The sequence below is a fragment of the Globicephala melas genome, chromosome 9, assembly GCF_963455315.2.
Source record: "Globicephala melas chromosome 9, mGloMel1.2, whole genome shotgun sequence".
Taxonomy (NCBI): Eukaryota; Metazoa; Chordata; class Mammalia; order Artiodactyla; family Delphinidae; genus Globicephala; species Globicephala melas.
In genome coordinates this window covers 27,958,176-27,982,020 of record NC_083322.1, presented here as the reverse complement: position 1 = coordinate 27,982,020, position 23,845 = coordinate 27,958,176, and the positions used below count along the sequence as shown (strand labels likewise).

Here is a 23,845-nt window from a genome sequence, read left to right as displayed (position 1 = left end):
CTGCGCGGGGCGCCGGGCCTGGGGTTCCCCCGGGCTGTCGCGGGGTGGCTCGGGGCGCGCCCCTCTCGGGAGGGGTTTCGCGGTCCAGGAATGGCGACAGCTGAGTGGCCGCTTTCCCACCAAGGGCACCTTCCCGGAGCTCACGGACCCCCTCACCCACGATCGCCGCGGGACCAGGCCGGCTGTGACCCTGGAGGCGCGGGGGGAGCCCCGAGACACTTTGCATGGGCGCTTACTGCAAAAGTAGCAGGAAATCCTTTCTCCACAGCGAGGGACAATGAACAAGAACTAAGGGGAATTCAAGTGGAAAAATCCGTGAATACAAGAACGACCCCCAGCTGGAGCTGGGAGGTTTGCGTTAAGCTCTATGTGGTTCTCTCCCTTTCCGGGAAAAAGGCCTTATTATTATTTTTCTCCAACAAGAGCTTGGAGAAACTTTCCCTCTAGGTGTGTTCTTTAACAAACTCATTCCGGCTGGACATTAGACTGTATTAGTTATTTTCTCCTTCAACATTCACCGAACTGGCCGAAGAATGCACTTTTTTCCCCCCCTCCCCAAGACCGTTTAGGAGAGTGGAACTATTTCTTTGAAGTTAAAAATGATTTTCCTTTCAAAAATTGTACTACATTTGTTAGGTTTTCAATTAAATTCTTTTTAAAAAGATTTTTGTTGTGTTTTGTTTTTAAAGAACACTTGGTATCCTTTAATAGACAGATGCTTGGGCATCCACTCTCACAGCTATACATATGGATGAATTATGAAGTCATTTCAAGCAATTTGCAGTTATGTTGAAGAGCATTTCTGGGTAAAAGCCCCAAACTAACTTTTCATTCTTTTTCAGGGTGACTTTATAAATTTCTCTCCATACACCCCTCTGTGGCTCAAAGGTTAGTCCACACAGTCCTCAGAAAACTGTGAACGTCTCCACTACCTGCCCTTGATTGCTATTGTCCTCTCCCTGCAAGCCAGTGGAGGCTGGAGTGGGGGTGGAAGGTTTAGAAATCTCCTGGGTGTCTAAGGGAAGGAGCAGAGAATACCCAAATCTGGAGAGAAGCTACAAGAGGCTGACCAGCAAAGAGGGCCAGTGGGCAGGTTAAATAGGTCAGGTCAGCAGGGAGACCCTGCTGGCCCCAAGTACTTTCCCCTGTAACACATGCTTTCCCCTTTATTTCCGAATTCTATCAGCAAGATATTTCCTTTAAAAAAAATGTATATATATATATGTGTATATATATATACATATATATATACACATATATATATATATATATATGGCTAAGGGGGTGGGTTCATCAGTTATTCATACTTTAGGACAAGATGGGCCAATTACTCTGAGATAAGCTGCACCAAAGAAATAGACATTCGATATAAAGGAAAAGAAGGGTGGGTAAGTTCCAAGTAGAGAGCAATTTGAGCTGTGCAGAGCCAGCTTGGGGAGGGTACCGTTGGGGATTTGAGGGTAGCCTGACTAGACACCTGAGGGCTTGAGAAAGGATAGTATCGGCATGAGGGTGGAGAAGAAAGGGAAGGACAAGCATTCCAAGACAAACTGCCTTTCAACAATACTGAGCTCGTAGAGTGGGTCTCTAATCCAGGAAAGGAGAAGAAATTTCCATTCATGTTTATCTTGTAGCACAGGGTCTCTTACCCCTAGGACCCAGAATTGAGCCCAAACAATATTATATAATAACTGTGGATTAAATAGGTTTTTGTGGGCTAGTCTAGGTCAGGCACCAGAATAAATTTGGAGGGCCAAGAAGTTGTTTCACTTCCAAAGCTTCAGAACTTATGTTTACACAAATTCAGGGGTACCTTCACTTATTCTGCATTAACTCACTTCATTTAAGAACTACTTACCAGGGCTTCCCTGGTGGCGCAATGGTTGAGAGTCCGCCTGCCAATGCAGAGGACATGGGTTCGTGCCCCGGTCCAGGAAGATCCTACATGCCGCGGAGCGGCTGGGCCCGTGAGCCATGGCCACTGGGCCTGCGCATCCGGAGCCTGTACTCCGCAACGGGAGAGGCCACAACAGTGAGGGGCCCGCGTACCGCAAACAAAACAAAACAAAACAAAACAAACTACTTATGAATGAGTGCCAGCATATTTTTGAAAAAAATACAAAAATTAAAATTCAAAGATAAATTACAATTTAAAATTGTAGCCAGAAAATACTTTGGGGGAAGAAAAACTGTTAATATGTCAATTGCTAGTTAACATTACTAGCATTTCTAGTATTACTCATTATTAACTAATTGCTAATGTTAACTAGTAATACACAATCTATGAGTATGTAGTCAACATCAGCTTTGCTATGGAAATATGCTCTCATATTTAACCAGTTCTTTTAACAAGTGTGAGTGCCTACTAGATGGAAAGCAGTGTTAATACCTTTTACTCATTTGATTGTAAATAAACACAATAAAAACACAGAGCCAAATTGCTGAGATGGTTATAATACTGCAAACATATTTTACTGTATTTAATTTATACAAGTCTAATAAATACATAAGTGGTTAGGACCAAGTGGACTTTTATTGCCTGCAAGCTGTTACACTTAGTAGTAGGAGAATATGGTATGCTGACGACAGCACACTTACTACCCCACACTTTGGGATTTTTATACTTGAAGGAAAAAATGTTCAGAATGGAACAAGACACAAGCCCATTGGATAATCTAGCTTATATTTGGGTTTGGCGATCCTTTAAGCCCAGGAAGACCAATTCAGAGTACTAAGAACCAAGGTTAAAGTTTTAACACACATCACAACAATGATAAATTAACTAGGAAACAAACCTTGCACGTAAATGATAAACTGTCAAGTGCACACAATTTTAACAAGGGTACGTACAATAGAGCTGGCGCAATGATGAGAAGTGGCTTATTCTCACAATGTATCATGAGAAATACATATTTCACTTCATACAAGCGACATGACTTTGATGTAACTACAGGGAAAAAAGTCGAATCTTCTTTTAAAAAAAAAAAGGTTCATGTTCCAATCACAGAGCCAAAGGTCATCATTTTAGATCAAGCTACACAAAAAAGGCTGATCTTCTTCAAAAAAAATACTTGGCATTTTCTCTTTTAACTCTGCTTCAGGTTAACTTTTTAAAATGTAGAGTGAAATATAAGCATTTATATTTGGTCCAAACTATCAATGTAATTACAAGGACAGGTACAAAATAAACAATGTCAAGGCCCTCCTTCCTTCTGCAGAGCTGCATTTTATTAGCCTTCTTCTTCTTCGTCACTGTCTTTCATCGTGATGCCCTGAAGTCCACCTCCTTCCGAAACAGAAGCTGTAGCCTCCTCTACTGTTAAACGTCTGTGCAGGGTGTCATAGGTCTTACTGTTCAGGGTGCCTTCCAACACACCCTGCAATCGGAAGTCCCTATAGGTTTTCTGGAGGAAGGAGAGAGAATTTGCTTAGATCCCTTATGGATTATATGTCTGGATGGATGTATATGTGTATGTCTGAATGTATATATACTCAGTTGGCATTTCAGAAATGATCTTGGACAATTCACTAATGGATTCGGATTGTAGCTGCCCAGGCCAGTCATCCTGTTGGTGTAGGTTCTGGGGAGCAAATGAAATGAGAGACTTTTGATAGTGCTATTCAAACTAGAATCACTCTGAGTAGATCAAAATGTTGTGACTGTCAGATGACAAATGAGCTTTTTCCCCCCAAAATATTACTAATTGCGCAGAATTTACTATTTGAATAACCTGTAACAAAGGTAAAATTATATGTACTTATGTACATTTTCAATATGAAGGAGTTCTTAGTTTTTCAATTGAGGAGCCTTTATTTTATTTTAGTATTGAAAAATACATTACATTTTATAAAATGCATTCGGTTTTTGGGGAAGGTGTGTGGAGGGAAGAGGATTAATCCTATTATCACTAAAAGAAGTTTGCATTTTCAGCATTTGTGAATTATAAAGTTTATTTATATGCACACTGGTTAAACTCTGTGTACACCTAAATGTCTGTATGAATTTTGCCCTTCTGAAATTGTCTTGGAATGTGAAGTGTTAAATTCTGGCATTAAACTTCCATTGATGGGCTAATAAAACATATTTACTTTTTTTGGTGTGAAACAGTAAATTATTATTTGGTGTATTATCTGTCAAAAATAGTGCAAATATCATGTTACTGTTTATACAGTGATTCTTAAAAACAAGAATAACAACGAAACTCTCATTTCTGTGGCTCTTAAGATATGTAACCTATAAAACTTTCCTTATTTTACTTGTCTCCTAAGTGAGACTTTCTTCACACATGAGTTTTTGAGGACAAACAAGGCTGGTATTTTATTATTGATTTTTAAAGTTGTAGAAAAAGTCTAGAGTTAGTTCAATGGGGAAACAAAGCACAAATGAAGATAGCTCATTCTGTAGGGGCACTTCTAAGGCCGTTAAAATGCTAAATATCTTTAAAGATTTTTTTTTTAACTGTCCTATGTTAGATTTAGAATACTAAACAGCCAGATGTCAATTGACTGGACCAAAGTATCAATACATATCAATGTGCCACTTTTTTGTTCTAAATGATTGCTAACAGTCACTTTTTTGGGGGTTTGCACTTAACAGATGAAAAAAGTCAAATAAAAAAAGGAATGTTGTACTTCCTGGCCCCAAATTACAACTCCAATAGCTGAAAATTAACATTAAGGAATGCCTGATTTCACTCAACACAATTAGAAGGAAAATATAATATTCAAACAGCTCAGCTGAAGGTGCTTATTCACTTGAGGTAGGAAGTGCTGATGGATGGCATCTTAATCCCCTGGATATACACACCTGGTCTACAAACAGACTTCTGGGAAGGAACAGAACCATTACAAGGTAGTGGTGTCACTGGTGTTTTCACATTTTATCTTCCTGTCTTATATCATCTGCCTTATGCCCCACGGTACCATTCAAGTTTCAGAAGTCATATTCACTTGTTATAAATAAAATGCATAAATAAAGTCCACCTCATGTCCAAAAAATAAACTGGTGAGGAACACTGTACTGTATCTGAGGTCAGTATCTCAACAGCAAGAAAAATTTAGTGTTTTTTTTCTTAAATGACCCAAACTATTTAAATTTGATTATTTATTTATCTATTTATAGATAATGTGTTGGGTCTTGGTGCTATGTGTGGGCTTTCTCTAGTTATGGTGAACGGGGGCTACTCTTTGTTGCAGTGCACGGGCTTCTCGTTGCGGTGGCTTCTCTCGTTGTGGAGCACGGGCTCTAGGCACGCAGGCTTCTGTAGTTGTGGCACGTAGGCTCGGTAGTTGTGGCGCACGGGCTTAGTGGCTCCGCGGCACGTGGGATCTTCCCGGACCAGGGCTCGAACCCGTGTCCCCTGCACTGGCAGGCGGATTCTTAACCACTGTGTCACCAGGGTAGTCCTTTTAATTTGATTTTAATATTTTGTATTAAGACACATAAATCCCACCATCCTCATATTCTCTTTCTAAACCATTAAAGCTTATTATTACTAAGGTGATACTTTCACACCAAAACATATGGTAATTTGCATCAGAACCCATGAAGTAACTCTGTAAGGTAAATTTTGTCTGGAAAAATCCGGTAACTAGTATGCATGGTATTACTACCACAGAGATTTCTGTTCAAGCCTCTAACACTCTGATAGTTAGATTAAAAATATATCAAGCACAAAAAACATTCATCTACAGCTAATACATCTGAAATAAAGTATTAGTGTTCCACTGAGAATTATATGCCAAGTTTGTGAGTCCCACTTTCTTATTTTATTGGAATGACTTTCCTTAGACTTAGCTTAATTATCAGTAAGTTGGCCAGGACAGAGTTGTATTGTGGATTTGCAGCCCTAAAGGCTTTCTAATTTGTATAAAATTAAGACTCTGCTTCCTTACTTTACTAGTAAGCAATAAGCAGTTAGGGGCACTGCAGGGCAGGTACCCTTGCAATCTCTCTCTTTCTCTTTTTTTAGAATTCATAACATGTTATTGACACTTAGAGATCCTCTGTGGCTGCCAAGAAGGTCTGCTTGGCTCTTACTTAAGACAAGTGCCTGCCGCAGGGTGCTGCTCACTTGTCCTCTTTTCTCCTAGTAAAAGAGGCAGCTCGTTTATGTTAACCGCTTTTAAATGTCAAATGGCCTCTAGGGAGAACAGAAATCCATCAGCCATTTTGATTATTTGAGGATTCTATTTTTCCCTTCCCCAAATAAACCATTCTGATGTTTAAACTTTGTTAATTTCTTAGTCCTAAATCTTCTGTGAATATCTTACTGCAATTTGTCTCTTCTTAGTGAGCAACGTCAATGAACCAACTGGCGTCTAAGTGTCTTTGTGGGGCAAAGTTGGCTATCGTATACATCTTGATGGCATCTGGGTCTCCGTGGGCACAGGAGAATGACAATGCTTCTAAGGACTAGGCTGCCAGAGTCCAGTAGCTCTCGGCTCAGCTCCTGAGTAGAATGCACTACCCTACTGTAACATGCAGGTCCAGTCTAAGTGATGTGGATGGAAGGAAAGCCTACTCGGGGCCTGCACAATTCTATACATGTGCTGTTTAATAGCCGCTTAAATTCACTGGAAAATGAACATTATAAACATAGCCATATAGGCTCTGAAGAGCGATGAATCTATGTATGAAATTGGTTAAAGTCTGTTTATATTCAAAGTAGAAAAAAAACCAATTAGAACACTGAATTAATTCATCCTAATTTTCATTGTGAGAATAATCACTTTTAGTTATTAAATAAAGCCCTATGAGTTGATTAAACGTATCAGCCCAAGAAAGTAACGGCTGAGTTTGGGGACCTGCTTGCGAAAAACAAAACATGGAAAGTCAAACATATACATGAAATTTAATTTCATATTTATCAGTCTTGACTGTTGGTAGCCATCATGAAGACTATATTAAAATAAGATTAACTGACTGGTTTAGAATACAATGGAAATGTCACCCTATAATTAACAAAATTATTAATCATTTTTTCTGCTAAAATATTCACTGGTGCTTGAACTGTTATGACTGTGAATATGAGAAGAGGAATAACTTTGAAATAAACAGATGATGGGCTAATAAAAAATGGAGATTATTATTATAAAAACAAAGAAAGAGCTTACCAATCTATCAACTAATACCAATCAGCCGACTATGTAATTTCTGACATCCTGAACGCAGTAGACATTAGCTTGAAAATATGGCTGATCCTAAGGGGAACAAGCTAATCCCAATATTAGTCACAGTATAGACTGCAATCTTAACATGTACACCTATTTAGAAGGTAAACACAGATTATTCTGATTCTCTTTTATGAAAAACAAACTTCAGTTGAAAGCTCTCCAAGTGACATTTGTAGAAACAAGGAAGAAACCATGGAGGAACTAAAGCAAACATGAACGTTATCATAATGTGTTTTCAGTTTCTTTGTAAAATAAATAACACCTGGTAAAAAGTGTTTTAGATCCAAGGTAGTCTGTCAATTGAAATGTAATGTTTTAGTGTATTAAAATTAGTGGGTGACCAATTTTACTTGTTATTTATGGCTAATCATGATTGCTATTACTGTGACATTATAGGTCTGGGTCTATGTTCCAGTAGATTTGCTGATTTCTGACTTTAGAACTTTCCTCTTGGTGGATCTTTCTATAACCTATGTGTCTGTGGCACAAAAGAATTCATATTCTGATGAGACTGCAGGAACCAAGAGAATGGTGGAAAATATTTTAATGTGGATAAAACTTTTAATGATGTGATACAGTGGTTCTTCTCAAACTTTATCTCTATCAGAATCCTCTGGAGGGCTTGTTCATGTACAGATGGCCAGGTCCCACTCTCAGACACTCTGACTTAGTGAGTCTGGTGTGGAGCCGAAGAATTTGCATGTCTAACAAGTTCCCAGGTGATGCTGATAATGTTGTATCAGGAATGACATTGTGAGAACCACTGTGTGTGTGTGTGTACATATACACACATACACACAAATATACACATATACATATATATGTACGTGCAAATATAGATATACACATATATAGGCACACACACATATATATAAATACATCAATGGCATATGTATACCATTTGATAAATGGTACTAGAATGGAAGTAAAAGTTACTTATTTAAAGGAACAGCTGATTCACAAGAGCTTAGAGTTATGTTTTTTGCCATAATGTAGAATTTGTCTCAATTTTAAGAAAAAGTTATACCTGTGGTAAATTTTGTATTTCCACTGGAATTTATAAGGTGTGAGAAATCATGCTGAATAATGTATTACTTTAAAGCCCCTACTCACTCAATATAACATGCACGTGATTACATTTCCTCTTGAAAAGCAGACGTCAAAATGGCCTCATTGAACTGATATAACATCTGTTAGTGGTTATGGATGGTCCCGGACACTCATACTGATCATCTCTTACATATAAGAAGGGGCATGCTTCCAAAAGAATTCAGGCAGTGACAATGTTTTACTTTCATATCAGGATATAACAAAATAAAGGAGACTCTCCTTATCCTAGGGGCAAATATAATTCAAAAGCCCTCCTAATAATATATTAATAAATATGAAGGAAATATATTAGGAGAAAACATTTCTATACCTAAGACAATTAATACAAAATTATTGTGGACCTACTAGATTCAGGTAAATGTGCTAGGGGCTTTATGTATATATTATCTTCAAATATAATTACTTGATAACAAAATACTTTTAATTTATTAATACAAAAACAATAAATTTATGTTTATTTAGTAATCTAACTGAAAATGGAATAAACAGCAGCACATCATTGCTGAAAGTGATGTTTTTAAAGTACTTACATCCACTCAGGTATATTAAATACGATTTTCTTATATGTCAATATCTTGCCATTATTCTTTATAGCTTGCTGGGCAATACACATCTAAACACATTTTGTTTACCTTCACAATCTTGATTAGTGTCTTCAGTTGGTAAATATGAAGCTGCAGGTCTAATCTATCAGCCAACCACACACAAATGACTTTCATGGAACTGCTGTACCATTGCTGGAAAGAAGGATGGGGGTGGGGGGGAAGAAAACAGAAAAGAAAACAACCTCTGCAGTATTCATTTAACAGATTCGGTAATGAGGGGGTAATGAAACACTCTGAAATGACCATAGATCAGCACTTGAAGTCAATAATGCTATAATTTCCTGTTAACAGAATTGTATGTTTTGCTAGAAAATCTGCTAAGTTGACCTAGGCTGTTCTTTACATGAATTAACATTACAGTCTTTTAGCTGTAACATATTCATGGGAAACAGTGTTTTTGCACTTGCAGCCTAGCGGCCTGCTTTGTAATTTGTAGGTAACAATGGGTACTAAATACATGTTATGGGACTGAATGGACTGCCAAGCAGCAGGAAAAAAACAGGTAAATTATTTTCAAAGGGAAATTTCCCATTAGCCTGCATGTTATGTAAAAATCAGAGTAATTACCATCATGCATGTAGGCAATACCTAGAAATAGCATTTTAAAGGAGGGATGGTGAAAAACATCCACAGCTTACTAACCTCTAATCCCCAGTCACAACTTTATCTACTATCGGTTGTTAAGTATTTGCCAAGATGGTCTAAAACCACCTAAAATAAAGATTTCAGATCTTAGGAAGGAACATTATCAGGATGGAATTCTTGTGTCTTATAAGAATCACAAAAACAGATGTCAGTTGACCAAATTATAAAAGAAAACAATCTGTTTCATTTTGCAAGTGTTTTTGGAGGGTTCATATTTTCTCTCTGTTTATTATAACTCTCTTGGTGGGAAAATGGAAATTCTTCTCTAATGTACTTTCCTGCTCCTATATAATGCCTGTGAGTATAGTAAAAGAAGAAATTTTGTTCCTATTTTCAAAAAAGGGCAATCTGCCATTAGTGATGGCATTTTAAGGGATTCAGTACTTACACGCCAGAGCCAGGTTTAGGTAATACTGTAAGAAAATAATGCTAGTCATTCAGATAACTGTGAGAAATATCAATGTCCACGCAGCATTTAGGAAATGACAAAAGAGTTTTTGAAAGAGAAGGTATTTTGTGCCTTGCTTGTGTACACACAGTGACACTACAGATCACATATGTACGTGCATATGTTCTTAGGTATTCAAACACAGAAAAAAATCTTAAAAGATATTTTTCTTCCATAATAAAGCAGTAAATACAAATTTCTAAAAGAAATCTCAAGTGATACAAGTAAGTCTGAACTTCACCTGGACTTGTATTTACTAACACTGTTCTAATAAAATTTAGTATAAAGAATGGTAGTTTAAGCATAATATAAAAATGAATTAGTTTAACATTTCATCAGGCTTATTTCTATTAGTTTGTTGGCATACTGGACACACATGCATAAAATGAGATAAGCTAATGAAAATGAATAACTGATTTACTGAATACTGTGATATTAAATGGATGAATGAACATTCAAGTTTTTAAAATGTGAGATGGGCTATGGTTGTTTAAAAAAATATTATTCATGTACCCAGTTTTTCTTTTTCCTAATGATTACTTTCCTAATTTTCAGGACATGTAAAAGTATCAGAAATAAGTTTTATAAAATGAGATACTCCTAAATTCTTAAAAAATAAACTGCTAAAAAATTCAGTACTTCAGCTGACATATTAAATCTTAATAGATTAGTATCTGGTATTTAAATTCTATACTTCCTTATTTCAAGTTATAGCCTCAACTACTTGAGTTCTATTTTAATGCAGGTAAACACTCATAGGTATTGGTGATATTGAACATGAGTATACTGAATTAAAACCCTCGCCCCCAGCCCACCCTCCAAGTAACTTGAAAACTAAAATGTAGTCATAATGGTTATGACTCTTAAATTATAGTGCTTCTTCAAGGAATAATTTTTTTTTTTTAGTTGGGGGGACAAAATACGATACATTGTACAAAATTTATAACATACAAGTTAATTGGGCTGTTAGACTGTAAAGTTACTATATATATGGTAAGTTGCATGAATCTGAAGTAAATGAAAATGCTTTCTTAAAATTACTCCATATGCATCTTATGTTCTTAAAAAATCCTTAGGTAATTTAAAATTAATTTAACTTCATTTTTCCATTACATATGAGTGGTACTTATGATTAAGCGATAACTGAAAGGACATCTAACATAACACAGAAATTTATTTTTAATATAACTTCTTTAACACAATGCCAAAATTATAATTTTAAAGAAGAATAATTTGGGAATAAAATGATCTAAAGTTAACTATAAAAACAGAGAAAAAGAACTAATGTTAATAAAGTGCTTAAGCTACTTCATCATCATCTTATTTTAAAGGCAAACAAATTATTCTACAAGGAACATTCTATAAGAAAAATTATTCCATCTGCTAATCATGCATATTTCTTGGTTCCAAAGTCAAAGCATTTCGAAGAATTTCAGCTAAATCAAGCAAATGATGAAGAAAAATCAATAGCTTAGCTTAGAGTTTACGTTGCTATGAAGAATAAGCTAACAAACAAACAAAAAACCTTATTAGGACTGCTTCTTTCTTATATATGGTGACACACACACACACACACACACACACACACACACACACACACACACACACACAAACAGACAAAACCACAAAACAGAAATCACTAGCATTTTCCTATTTCTGGTGTTGGAATGGTTATGTCCTTCTTCTGGGTGGAGGACCATAGATTCCATTTTTTTCATCTTGAGAAAAATGTCAAAGGTAAGTTAGCATCATTCCCCCCACCCCACCAAACCAAACCAAACCACCCTCCAAAGCAAAGAAAAAAAAAATTGAAAGGGGTGAATGTGCACTGAAGTGTGACTGTTAGAAAATGTGCTTGCATTTTGGAAAAGTTAATTTTATAAAGCAACTTGTTTGACTATTCACTTTTCCTTTCAGGGGATGACAACGAAGGGGCACTGGAGCTTGCACTCAAGTCGTGGGTATGGCATTACTGCTTTATTCCCTGCTTGGTCTACTTAAGAATAAAGCAGTTAGTGTATATTCTACGCTTTTTTTCTCCATCAATCCATGCCAGCAGCCTACCACTTTAACAAAATATATGTGTTTTTTTTTTTTTCTTTTTTGTGGTTCATTCAACTCCTGTAAGGGCATGCCTTACTCACTTCATTTTCTTGAGATATCTCTTTTAAAGCAAAAAGAAAAGCAAAGGAAAGGCTAGGGTTGACTCTGTGAGACCCCTGTATTTATTCACACTTATTGTGCATGACTGTAGACTGGTAAATCATATTAGCAGCCCGTCTCCCCATCAAGCTGCTACTTGCTTTCCAGCCCTGGGAAGGTTCAACAAATCAACAGGAGCACGGAAAACAGAACATCAGTCTAATCTAGTGTTTAAGGTGAAGTTTTCAAACCCAATCTAAGAAGATCTTTAGAGCAAGCAACAAGCTGAAGGGCTCAGAAGGTGGTATTGACAATGAAAGAGTGTTGAAATATTGAGAAGCGCAGCACTTGTGCATTTTTAATAACAAGAGGGTCAACAAGGACACAGCTCCCTCAGTGCCAGGAGTTGCCACTGACTATGGAAATTGCCACACCAGGGCTATAAACGCTTGCAGTTCATCAGCTTTTTTAAACAGTTCATCAGCTTTCTTAAACACCCTGAACCCCCTCAGTGGACCTTTAGTCTTGAATTAACAAACGAAAGCAATGAAAGAGGGTGCATTCTGAATGGCTGGCATTGATCCCCAACTGTGTCAGCACTGCTACAGGCCCTGAAAAACTCTCTCCATTGTCAATAGAAATTGACAAACCTCCTCTCCTAAATAGTGCAGCTGAGCCGGGCGGGATCCACGCAGCTGTAAAGGGCTCTGCTCTTGGGGCCGGGGAGCACTAACAATGGAACAAGCATGAGCTCTTTGTCAGTCCCAGACTCGGCAATTTTCTAACAAGGATTAAAGTTGTTTCTCGGCAGTGCTGGTGAAAAGAGATTTAGCAACATACCGTGCTTTCTTCATGCAAGTTAAAGAGAAGTAGTTAAGGAATTTCATTATGCTGTCGACTAGTGGAAATACAAAACAAATATATTAAATATGCACGGCTCCCTTTGCTGCCTAATTTATAACATTTTGAGGAGGATTCAATTAAATATAACACTTACTGCCTGGAAACAGGCGCTTCGCCTTTATTTTGGAAGTTTTATTTTTTAAAAAGTCCAGCTGCTTGCCACCTGGAATGAGGTCTCAATACATACTAATGCACAATGTCTTCAGACCTTCTGGGGCTAATATTCCTAAATCTGAGTCACAGGACCACATAGGGTTCCCATATTGCGGCTGCTTCAAGCAAATGATTTCTGTCAGAATGTGGCTTCTGAGGATGATGGCAGGGTAAAAATAGTTGCTTTGCTGGGGAACAAATCTGTGATATATTTTCTGCTTAAGTGTTTAGCTTTTTATTGATTACGAACTTGGTACAACTAGCTGATGTATTTTCATTCTTCTCCAGCTAGGCTCGTCTCAATAGGTTAACAACAACAACAACAACAGCAACAAAACAAACCCAACACTTTTTAGCGCCCCCAGATATGAAATGGCTACATTTCCACAGTATGTGTGCATTTCTTCATTTATTTCAAGAGAAGCTGATAGTTTTACCAGAGTCAAGCCACCGTGTTGAAATGACACACCATCTAGAAAATCTCATCTTAGGAAATATGTGCCTTTCAAATGTTAAGTTGAATTGGATAAAAGAATAATGGTTTTGAAAAGCTTGAAAAATATAAAGCTCCCTTTAGGATCACTTCGTGGCTTCAGAGGGCAGCCAATTATTTAGAAATGTTAATGCCCTACAGTTTCACCAGTACATTAAAAAGTAAATAGAAATGTTTCTCTATACATGGAGTGTTCCTTTTGTCAATTGTACATCCGTTTAATATAACTAAATTCGTGGTCACTTCCCATTTCTAGGCACTAAAATGCAGATCTATATTAACGGTACATTTGATATAATAATACCAACATTTCCACCCTCTTTTCAAGCTAACCCACTCAAAATGATTATATTTGGTTCCACAAAACAGACCCTCAAAACACAAGCATTTAGGGCTTCCCTGGTGGCGCAGTGGTTGAGAGTCCGCCTGCAGATGCAGGGGACACGGTTCGTGCCCCGGTCCGGGAAGATCCCACATGCCGCGGAGCGGCTGGGCCCGTGAGCCATGGCCGCTGAGCCTGCGCGTCCGGAGCCTGTGCTCCGCAGTGGGAGAGGCCACAATGGTGAGAGGCCCCCGTACCACAAAAAAAAAAAAAAACCACAAGCATTTTGAAAGTTTTAAGTGTGAATTTTGTGTTGGCTTGGAATAGGATTAAAGGCTATATTTAAGGAAAACTGAAACCAGTCTATTAGGTTAAGAATACAGGAAGTGTTCAACCCAACCTACATCTATCAACCAGCTAGCCCCGGAGGCGCTCAGGAGGAGGGAAACAGAGACTCGCATCTGGACATGGAGGCTGAGGGCTGGCCGTGAACGCACCAGAGAAGAACATCAACACAGAAGCTGCAGGGGCCGCAGTGCCGGCCCCTGTGATGTGACTATTTGCTTGATTGAGTCTGTCGCTTGCTTTCTCTATGCCTCGGTTTTCTCATCTGTGATATGACGGACAGATTATATGAACTAGCTTTAAAATAAGATTTTTATGCTCTCCAGAAATACTATGAGATTAGATTTGACTGTGAAAGGAAGGGGCATGATTAGAAGCAATATAGCTTGTGATTCTCCTCAAAGAAGGGAAAAGCCAAATTGTTTTTTTTTAATGCTACTTAAATATAGCTTTGTTCATCCAAATATGCAAGTCTAGGATTCCAGAAGTTTCATTTGGCCTTTTAATGAAGTACAGACATATTATAAAAATGAAACAATAAAGTACAATGAGGAATAAATGAAATCTATTAAGAACTGTGAAGTATTCTTATTATGATTTTATAATAACAAATAATGTTATATACAATATATTATATAATAATAATACTCTGATTATAAAGGTATCTGATGTTTTTAAAAAATCTTCCATGGGAAGTTCAAGTGCATCAGTTTTCATTTGATTCTTAAAACAACCTTGGTGAAGTGGTTATTATTCCTATTTTGCAGGGAAACTGAGCTCACGTAGGTAGAAAACTGAGTTTAGATTAAGCAATTTACTTATGTAAGTTTATGTAAGTGGCAAGGTTAAGATTCATCTTATATCTGTGCTCCAGAGTCCGTGCTCATGACTACTAGGTTATTCCATTTCCTTCTATGAAATAGTCTGTTCCATCAGTGAAGTCTCTGATTTTTTAAGAGTAGTTTGATGCTTGCAGCAAACAACTAAGAAAACAGCTCTACCATTCCTGGTGGTCCCTGATAGTTATCATAACCCAGGACTGTGAAGTAATACAGGAGATGCTTGTTGTTTCAAAGAAGTCCATCACATTTTCTTGCAAGTTACTGTAATCTGCATTTCCAAAGATATTTGTACACCTGATAATGTAATTACATAATGTAATAAATTTTTGGAAGAGCCACACTCTGTTAGGGTAACCAACCAAATGGTCCTTGTGCTATGCATTTCCCACGTGTTTACTTCTTAAGTTGTTTTACAGGGCCATATACCCTAATGCTTAGGAATCCTGGGAAGAATTTTTTTTTCACTGCAACAAAACAAAGCAATGCGGAAAGAAGATCCTTAGTACATTCATGAGGGGACTCGATCTATATGTGCAGTTTTCTTCATCTTTTTTAAAAATACAGAACAGAGAAGAACTTGATTCGTGCCTTTTTCCTTCCATATTCAATAAACTCGCATTCAGGGAGATTTTCATTTCTTATCTCTATGAGGAAGTCTGCAAAGGAGAGCTCACGAGCACTATGATGTCTGTTAAGAAAGGGAAAATGTACAAAGTACTAACATGGGAGGGTTGGCATATAGTAGGTACCTAATAAGTGCTTGTTGAATGCTGAAAAACCTTTCCTGCTCTTGAAGTTCAGTACTTTTTTTTTCCCATTCCTTTTTTTAAAAAAAATACATGAATATAATAACCAAGACGCTTCCAAGATGCATTCAATCCTCTTCACTTATAAAATAGGATAAGTTACATAACAGGGTAAGTTCCACAAATTGGGGGTTGCAAAAGCTCTTTTCCACTCACTACTATTTCATTAACCCCAAATTTCCTTTCTTCCAAAATATCCTGAAAGTAATATTATTAAACTAGCCTACCTATTCTCACGCTAGACAAAGAGCATTAAAATCAATACTATTCTTCACATTCATTATCATCAAGTAGGCAAGTGCCTTTGTAAATTTATTCTGTGGTTCTTTCCCTGGTGCTAAAAAGATTAGTGATTACAAAGTGAAAATTTCAGATCATCAGTTGTTCCCCCTCTCGCCTACTTATTGACAAATGATGGAACGCATACTGGTTTGGCTAATCTTTTGACTAATCAGTGGTTTGGTTGAACTCAGTGGTCAACCCAGTTATAATGGTGTGTGCACCAGTTTGGGGTGCAGACATAGACTATGAATGATTTATTTGGGCATATGACCTGTTCATCTGGTTGAATGACTCATCTTAAGTACTATATATAAAAGTTTGGTCGATATTGCATTTAAATCAATAATGTAGGATCCGGATAAAAATAAATTAGACTATTAAATGGTACAAGTTTGAGATAAAACCTAGGTCTGAGAATTAATGGTTAGCAAGTCTCTCTGCTTCAGTTTCCTTATAAAAAATAGGGAACAATTATTCCAAAGTCCCGTTTCCAGAGTGTGGTAGGGACTGGGATAAATAGCTGCCTTCCGGTCTCCGACTCATGGCGCACTCCCACAGGACCTGAATGACCTGCTGATCTGCTAGATGTTGGGTTTCTCTGTATCTATGGTTTTTGGACATGCCAATCCCTCTGTCTGGACTTTTATTCCCATGTACGTTTCATTGGCCAGATTCACGTTGACCTTTAAGACTCAGTTCAACTATCATTTCTGCTACGAAGCCAACACTATCTCTTACCAGGTAGACTTAGATGCTCCTGTATTTCCTGCTCCTAGAACCCTGTACAGGTGTCTATAAAAATACTGCACAATGTGCCCTATGTCTGCCTCACCAGGCTGTGAGTATCCATAAGGCAGAAACCAAGTCTTTTTATTGATATCTTGAGCCCTTGGCAGAACGTCTGGCACATGACATGCATTACATAATTGTTGAAGGACTGAATGCTTTTAAATATTTGGAAACATAAACTGTTACGTATATAATAGTGGCAGGGCAGCTTTTCAACAGAAAAAAGATAAAAGAATATCAGAGCCAGAGGAACTGTTGACTTGAATTAACATGTTTCATTAATAGCAAAATAATTTAATGCATGCTAAAGTTGTAGATATCATCAAAAAGAAAACAACTGCATCTGGCTAAAGACATTTAACATAGAACTGAAAATGTGACAGTCTAATTTCGTTTTAAGTGATGAATTAAGTAAAGGAGAAAGTATTGTAAACTAACAAACCCCCATGTCTATGTACATATATGAGTGTCCGCATATATACTCTTATACACAAAGATATGATAACATTATGTGCTCAGCGGTTGATGTGCTCAGCTCCTGGATTGGCCCTCAAGAGTCTGTCAGGCATGCAGTGAGCTGCCCCTCCAGCATATGCTCAGGGGTATTGGTAGCTATTCCTGGGGGGTATCTGAGGCTGTGGGGCATATCTGGTGTATGGCTGGCAGCACTGCCTGTGCATTTACACCAAGAAGTGACATGTCCTGGGTGCTTTCAGTGCTTGTTGGTTTTGTGAGAGGTGTTAAAAAAAAAGTGAGAAACATCATTGGTATGGCACTATTGACTTGAGTCTGAGGGGACATGAGAGCTCTCCTGGGAGCTGGTATAAGTCTGGCTTTTGAGCAAAGAATCCATGAAGGGTAGAGAGGGAGAGTGTGCCCTTGTTGTAACGTCACGGCATTTGATATTGCAGGCACTAGAGCTACGTACAACCCTTGCATTGGCCCTAAGTTCTGGCAAGTTTCCAACCATCCACTTGCAACGGAGAGAAAAAAATAAACGTCAGATTTAGATAATCACTATCATCTATTTTGAAAGGGTACTAAATTTTAATTCTCCATAGTACATCCATTTGGAAAAAATCTATTAAGGTCTATTCAATAGATGAAAATATGAAACATTTTAATGTAGAAATTAACAACTTTTTCAGAAGACCCACTTGGCCGTAAGAATGTAAGCTCCCTTAGGGCAGGAACTTGGTATATCTTATCTAACATTGCCTTCTCAGCCTCTAGCAGTGTGTGGCCTCTAGAAAATAAATACTGGTTGTATGAATAAATAATAAGAGGGGTTTTGATTTCCTATTTTAATTAGAATCCTACCGAGTCATTGTGACAGAGATACCCAACTATGTGGGAGGAAACAAATGCCTAACGTGTTTTTTTTCTTTTTTTGGCCGCACAGCATGTGGGATCTTAGTTTCCCAACCAGGGATTGAACCAGTGCCCCCTGCAGTGGAAGTGCAGAGTCTTAACCACTGGACCATCAGGGAAGTCCCAATGCCTAACCTTTTAATCCCAACATTCACCACCATCCCTTGCACTTCCTACTTGAAGGATGAATTGGATTTGTTTTCTAGATCTTATGCATCCAAAACGTCACATGAATGACCATCCTACATCTATAAACATATACATTTTTAACTGTATAACATAGGCAGTAAGAGGAAAGTCAACAAGAAATATGGGGAGTATATGGGACCAAATTTATAAGGATCAGTAGAGCAAAAGTATGGGAAAGTTATCCATGAGAATGCATAACTAGGAATATGCCTTGAAAAAAATATTGTTCAGCCACATTCAAATACTGCGTCCTATTCCTGACTCTAAACCCTAAGCATGACCGAGAACATTTTGAGAAGTTTCAAAGGACAGCCACAAAGATGATTAAAGGGCTAGAAAAGGGGCCTATGAAGAGAAGTTTAGCAAATAGGGATTATTTATCCTGGAGTAGACAAGTATGACAGGTGCCTTAATAATAGTCTTTATATATAGGAAGGATTATTCCCTAGAGATGCTGGCTACCTGCTTTTTGTTCTCCACTGAGAGGAAAAAGGGAAATGGGTTTAAAAAACAGCATGAAGAATTTTGGTGATGTAGGGGTTAGAACTTGCTTTATTTCAAACAAAACATCTTGCCCATATTAAGAGAGCAAAATTTAGATGGTCTCTTAATTAGGACTGGGCTGCGATCAAGAAATTGAGAGCTCTCTGAAGTTTAGGTATTTATAAGTACCTGTGAAAATTGTTCTTTTATAGAGTTTCCTTTCAATGCATTCAATAAACACATGCTTTTGCCACAATGATGCTGATTTACTACAATAGCCGTTTCCTTACACGGATTTTTTTTTTTTTGTAGTTGGACATAGTCAATAGTGGCAATCTGGCTGCCACTGCTGTGCCCACTTGTGAATGGCACTGACCATGTAGATGGGGCTGCATGGAAAGCTTGCAGAGGGAGTGTCTGACGGAGGAGGAGTTCAAAAGGCTACCACAGAAAACGGCTTTAAAGCCATGTGTCATTTGCTTATGAAGTTAGGTTTGAAGAGAAGAACGGTAGCTATCATTTCTATGAAAACATCACACTGGTCAACTGAAAGAGATGCTGGTCTCAGGGGAGTCCTGGGTATTTTCTTTTTTTGTTTTTTCTGCGGTACGTGGGTCTCTCACTGTTGTGGCCTCTCTCGTTGCGGAGCACAGGCTCCGGATGCGCAGGCTCAGCGGCCGTGGCTCACGGGCCCAGCCGCTCCGCTCCGCTCCGTGCTTCCCAGACCGGGGCACGAACCCACGTCTCCTGCATCGGCAGGCGGACTCTCAACCACTGCGCCACCAGGGAAGCCCTGGGTATTTTCATTAATAAGTCAATGGTTGCCAGATGCAGTGCAAGCATGCAAACCACCGAGGAAAAGCCAGGCTCTGTGTGGAGAAGTCAGAGTTTTCAGACCATATTACATGTGAAGGCAGCATGAAATCAATACTAAATAACTTTTGAAATGCTCAACATGTTGCCTGTAATTATTTCAACTATCTTTGATAAAATCAGGAGGGAGAATATTCTAATTTCTTCCATGACTATTAAGTCACTGTTACCGGCTTGGGTGAATGAAAGCAAATGCGTACTTATGCGTTCGGTGTGAAGAAAAATTTCTCGATCGAAATGCAAGTTTTGACATTTTCCATTCATCAGAGAGAGTTTTACCATTGCTAAGGGATTTTAGGTGATCAACCACAATTTTTTTTTTTTTCTATTCAAACAAAAACCTCAGATCAGTTCACATGTGAGGTTTTTTTTTTGTTTTTTTAAAATTCTGAGCACAATTAAAGGTGAGTTAAGGCTCTGGTGGAAACCTAAAGAGCATCAGCAAATCTGAGCACTGCTCAGCTTTTGAATTGCTTTTCTACTTCTCAGTTCTTTTAAATGGTTTTCTATGGCAGGAACATTTTTCTTAATTAGTCACAGCTAATTAGTGTTCGGGCATAGACAAGTAATCAGAAATGTCAGAGCTGCAAGGCTACATCTCCCTAATCCTTTGATAATAATTTAGCCTCCTGGGAGGGCCCCAAGCTGCGGTAAGTAGTGACTGACAATAAGGCAAAATTAGGTGGGCAGCAGACCATTAGGGTAGAAAAATAAAAAGCACTACCCGGTCCTGCTGAGCACCATCAGGCAACTAACTGCGCTGCCAGATGAGGTGCCTGTTTAAGCCTGTGTTGTTAATTAGCTGATTCTACCAGACCTGCCACATATGTCCAGGTGCCTCACGCAAAGATGTGTATTTCTGGGCAAGCGCCAAATGACAATTGTGTCCCGTGATCACATTTCAAGAATCTAAGGAAGAAGTCCACATATTTCTGGAAGATTCTTTTGAATTATTAAAGAAATAAGATCAACACGCTACAATACATTTTCTTGTTGAGTTTCTTTTAGGCAATTAGGCACGCTTATCTCAAGTTTCTCAGGTCTTAATTCACCAACAGCTTAGGTTCAAATGAGGGCCTTTGGCCGCAGAGCCGCGTCTGGACTTGCCAAAGCTATTCTGGCACACACCGTACATCAAAAGTAGATCCTTTCACAAATCCTTACACTTACAAATGATAACATGAAAATAAGGATTATTAACTAAAATGAACGAGACGGCTGTAATTTGAGAGCAGAGGTTTTGAAGAGAAACAAACTTTGAGGGGAAAAAAGAAAACAGCTAAGGGGCAAGCTCTGTATGGCATTTACTGAGGCAGACATGACCATATACAGAACAAGTCTGACTACAACTGTCTTAAAAGACGTCCAACAACTTCAGTGGGAGTCTGAATACTGTGGGTAAAACAAAGCAGGAATATATATAATGAAAATAAAAAACCACCACCTGGAAAACAATGTGTTAAAGCAGCGAAATCAGACATTGTTTAAATGTAGGAGATGTGAGATGCCGGTCCTATAACACAAGTAAGAAACAGACAGTTAAACTTCTTATCTACCTTTAGTGCACAGTGTGGCCCAGGGTACACGACCTAACAGTGGGTAGAAATAAATGATCTCAAAGAGTCTCAAGGACATCCCTGAGCTTCTATCATCCATCTTTTCTAGTGATGGAAAAGGAAAAGAATGGAATGACATGAGAGTGATGGTAACGTTTGAGTGCTGATAGGGAAATCATGACTGGGCATAATGTGCCAAAGTAATGCTTTCCATTTGACTTCTTTTTACATAGGGACAAAACCAAAAAGAAAATACGCTGTAACGGGAAGCTATACTGATTTAGGCAGGTGTATAACCACTTGCTCGTCATTTGAAAGTGAAAGATCATTGAAAAGAGGAAAAGTGCTATTTTTAAATCGACATTCACATATAAGAGAATATATCTATAATATCATGGAATGATAAGAAATGCAGGAAGGCAAAGAAGTCTTCTTAACGGGTCTTAACGGGTTCCAGCCTGCATTTCTAATAATGAGGTTGATTACATACACAAAGAAATTCATCCAAGGAATATGACTGAAAAAGTAGATGGTCAGTTCTAAATATATCCTACTATCTAGCAGCCATTCTTACCCATGTCCTGTTGATTTCATGTATTCTTGGGAAACCAACATGATAAATTTAATTTTTAAATAAGTTAAGAATAGTAGTGTCAGTCTTACTGAGGATGAATAAATTCTCAAATCAAAAATTTGGGCATTGGTGTGTGAAACAGTTAACTCAAAAATTCTGAGCATTTCCCCCCTTTTTCTTATTTGGGAGTCCAGAGACAAACAAGAGCATAGAAGTGCAAAATTAGTTTTATTTTGAAAAGCATATTCACTTGCAATAGTTTCATTTCTTTTTCTTACCATATCTTAAAATGACTACTGAACTCACTGACATAGTTTAGGTCGATTTTACTTAAAATGTTTAATTTAGAGTTTCTTTACTGAAAAGAATTCTTTTCAAGGAAAGTCCTAAGAAATTAATCCTTCATAAAACACTATTCGGATGAATATCACTGATTAATTATCATTTAAAGAATTACTTTTAATTTTAGAAGACATCACAACACAATTTAAAAAAAATCTCATTGAGATGAAACTCTTCAACAATTAGATATTTAATCAGTTTATAACACAAGAGAATGTTTAATCTGCATGATTTACCAATTAAATACTGCACCCTGATGTGTCTTCAGCAACACTAGAGCTAAATCAAAATTGTTTCAAAGGGACACAAGATGGGAAACGCCCTATAGATGCACAAAGGTTTAGAGAGGTAGGAAGGTTGAGTGTCTCTCCTGGACAGCAGGATGCACTTCAGTCGACCCCTACGGGCCTCAGCATTGTAATATTCTTGGACATTAGGAAGTGACCACAGAGGATGCTCTCGTGGCGATTACCGTGGTGTCAGTTTTGATTTCTGAAACATCACCACTTTCCGACCCAGAGATCCAAAGCTCTCAGGGAAGTTGCCCAGCCTCTCTCCTGACCCATGGGCACTTGGGGCTCTCACTGTGTTTGCTGAAACTTGAGAGCGTAGGAAGAAACATCTATAGTAGGCATTAAAAATGGAACTTAAGAATTAGAAAATCGTTGCCATGCCTTTATATTGGGATCAGACAAGTTGTAGACGGTTTTGATTTGATAAAAATTTTAAACAGCTACTGACAATGATGTTTTATACACTGAGGTAAGGGAGATTGCCTGCAAAGCAGAACACCTTCTTTTGGTGAATCCATATTCTCTTCTGCTACAGAACTTCCTTTAGATTTCTCTTACCCAGATAAGACACATTTTTTTAAATTGAAAAAGTAGATTTAACGTGTATATTTTTTTCCTTTGGCTAAATTCAAAACATAATAAGTGAGTATAATTTTTTCTTTTTTAAAATTTAAGTATAGTTGCTATACAGTATTATATAAGTTACAGATATACAATATAGGGATTCACAACATTTAAAGGTTGTACTCCATTTATAGTTATAAAATATTGGCTATATTCCCCATGTTGTACAATATAAGCTACAAGAATATACTGCGCGACGCAGGGACCATTATATTAACATAAAAATTTTAAACACAGCTTGTGTACCACCAATGACCACTTGACAGGCAAAGACAGCCTCTGTTTAAGATATTCTGGTCACTCAGAAAGACTTAACATGAACACAGAATATATGAGTTCCAACCATTTTTCTAAATGTAGGGTTCAGAACCATGGTGGTAGCTGTACAGAATGTCAAATGACAGTCTTTACATAGAATCTATTTTCTACTTATCTACTGTAATTGCTACTGCTTATTGCTTTCACCTGGCCATCACAAA

The 23,845-nt window shown here is 37.8% G+C and overlaps 1 protein-coding gene across 3 annotated transcripts in view; it reads right to left on the bottom strand.

The window, feature by feature from the left end:
- Nucleotides 1-2,442: 2,442 nt before the first annotated feature.
- Nucleotides 2,443-23,845, bottom strand: part of CADPS2 (calcium dependent secretion activator 2) — a 483,312-nt gene continuing 461,909 nt past the window's right edge. For all 3 annotated transcript variants that reach the window (XM_070046319.1, XM_060305373.2, XM_060305374.2), the window contains 2 exons: nt 8,919-9,023; nt 2,443-3,404 (listed from right to left, as the gene is read on the bottom strand). In XM_070046319.1, coding sequence (XP_069902420.1) covers nt 3,231-3,404; nt 8,919-9,023 — 279 coding nt within the window. In that variant the 3' untranslated portion in view covers nt 2,443-3,230. The remainder of the gene's footprint in view (nt 3,405-8,918; nt 9,024-23,845) is intronic.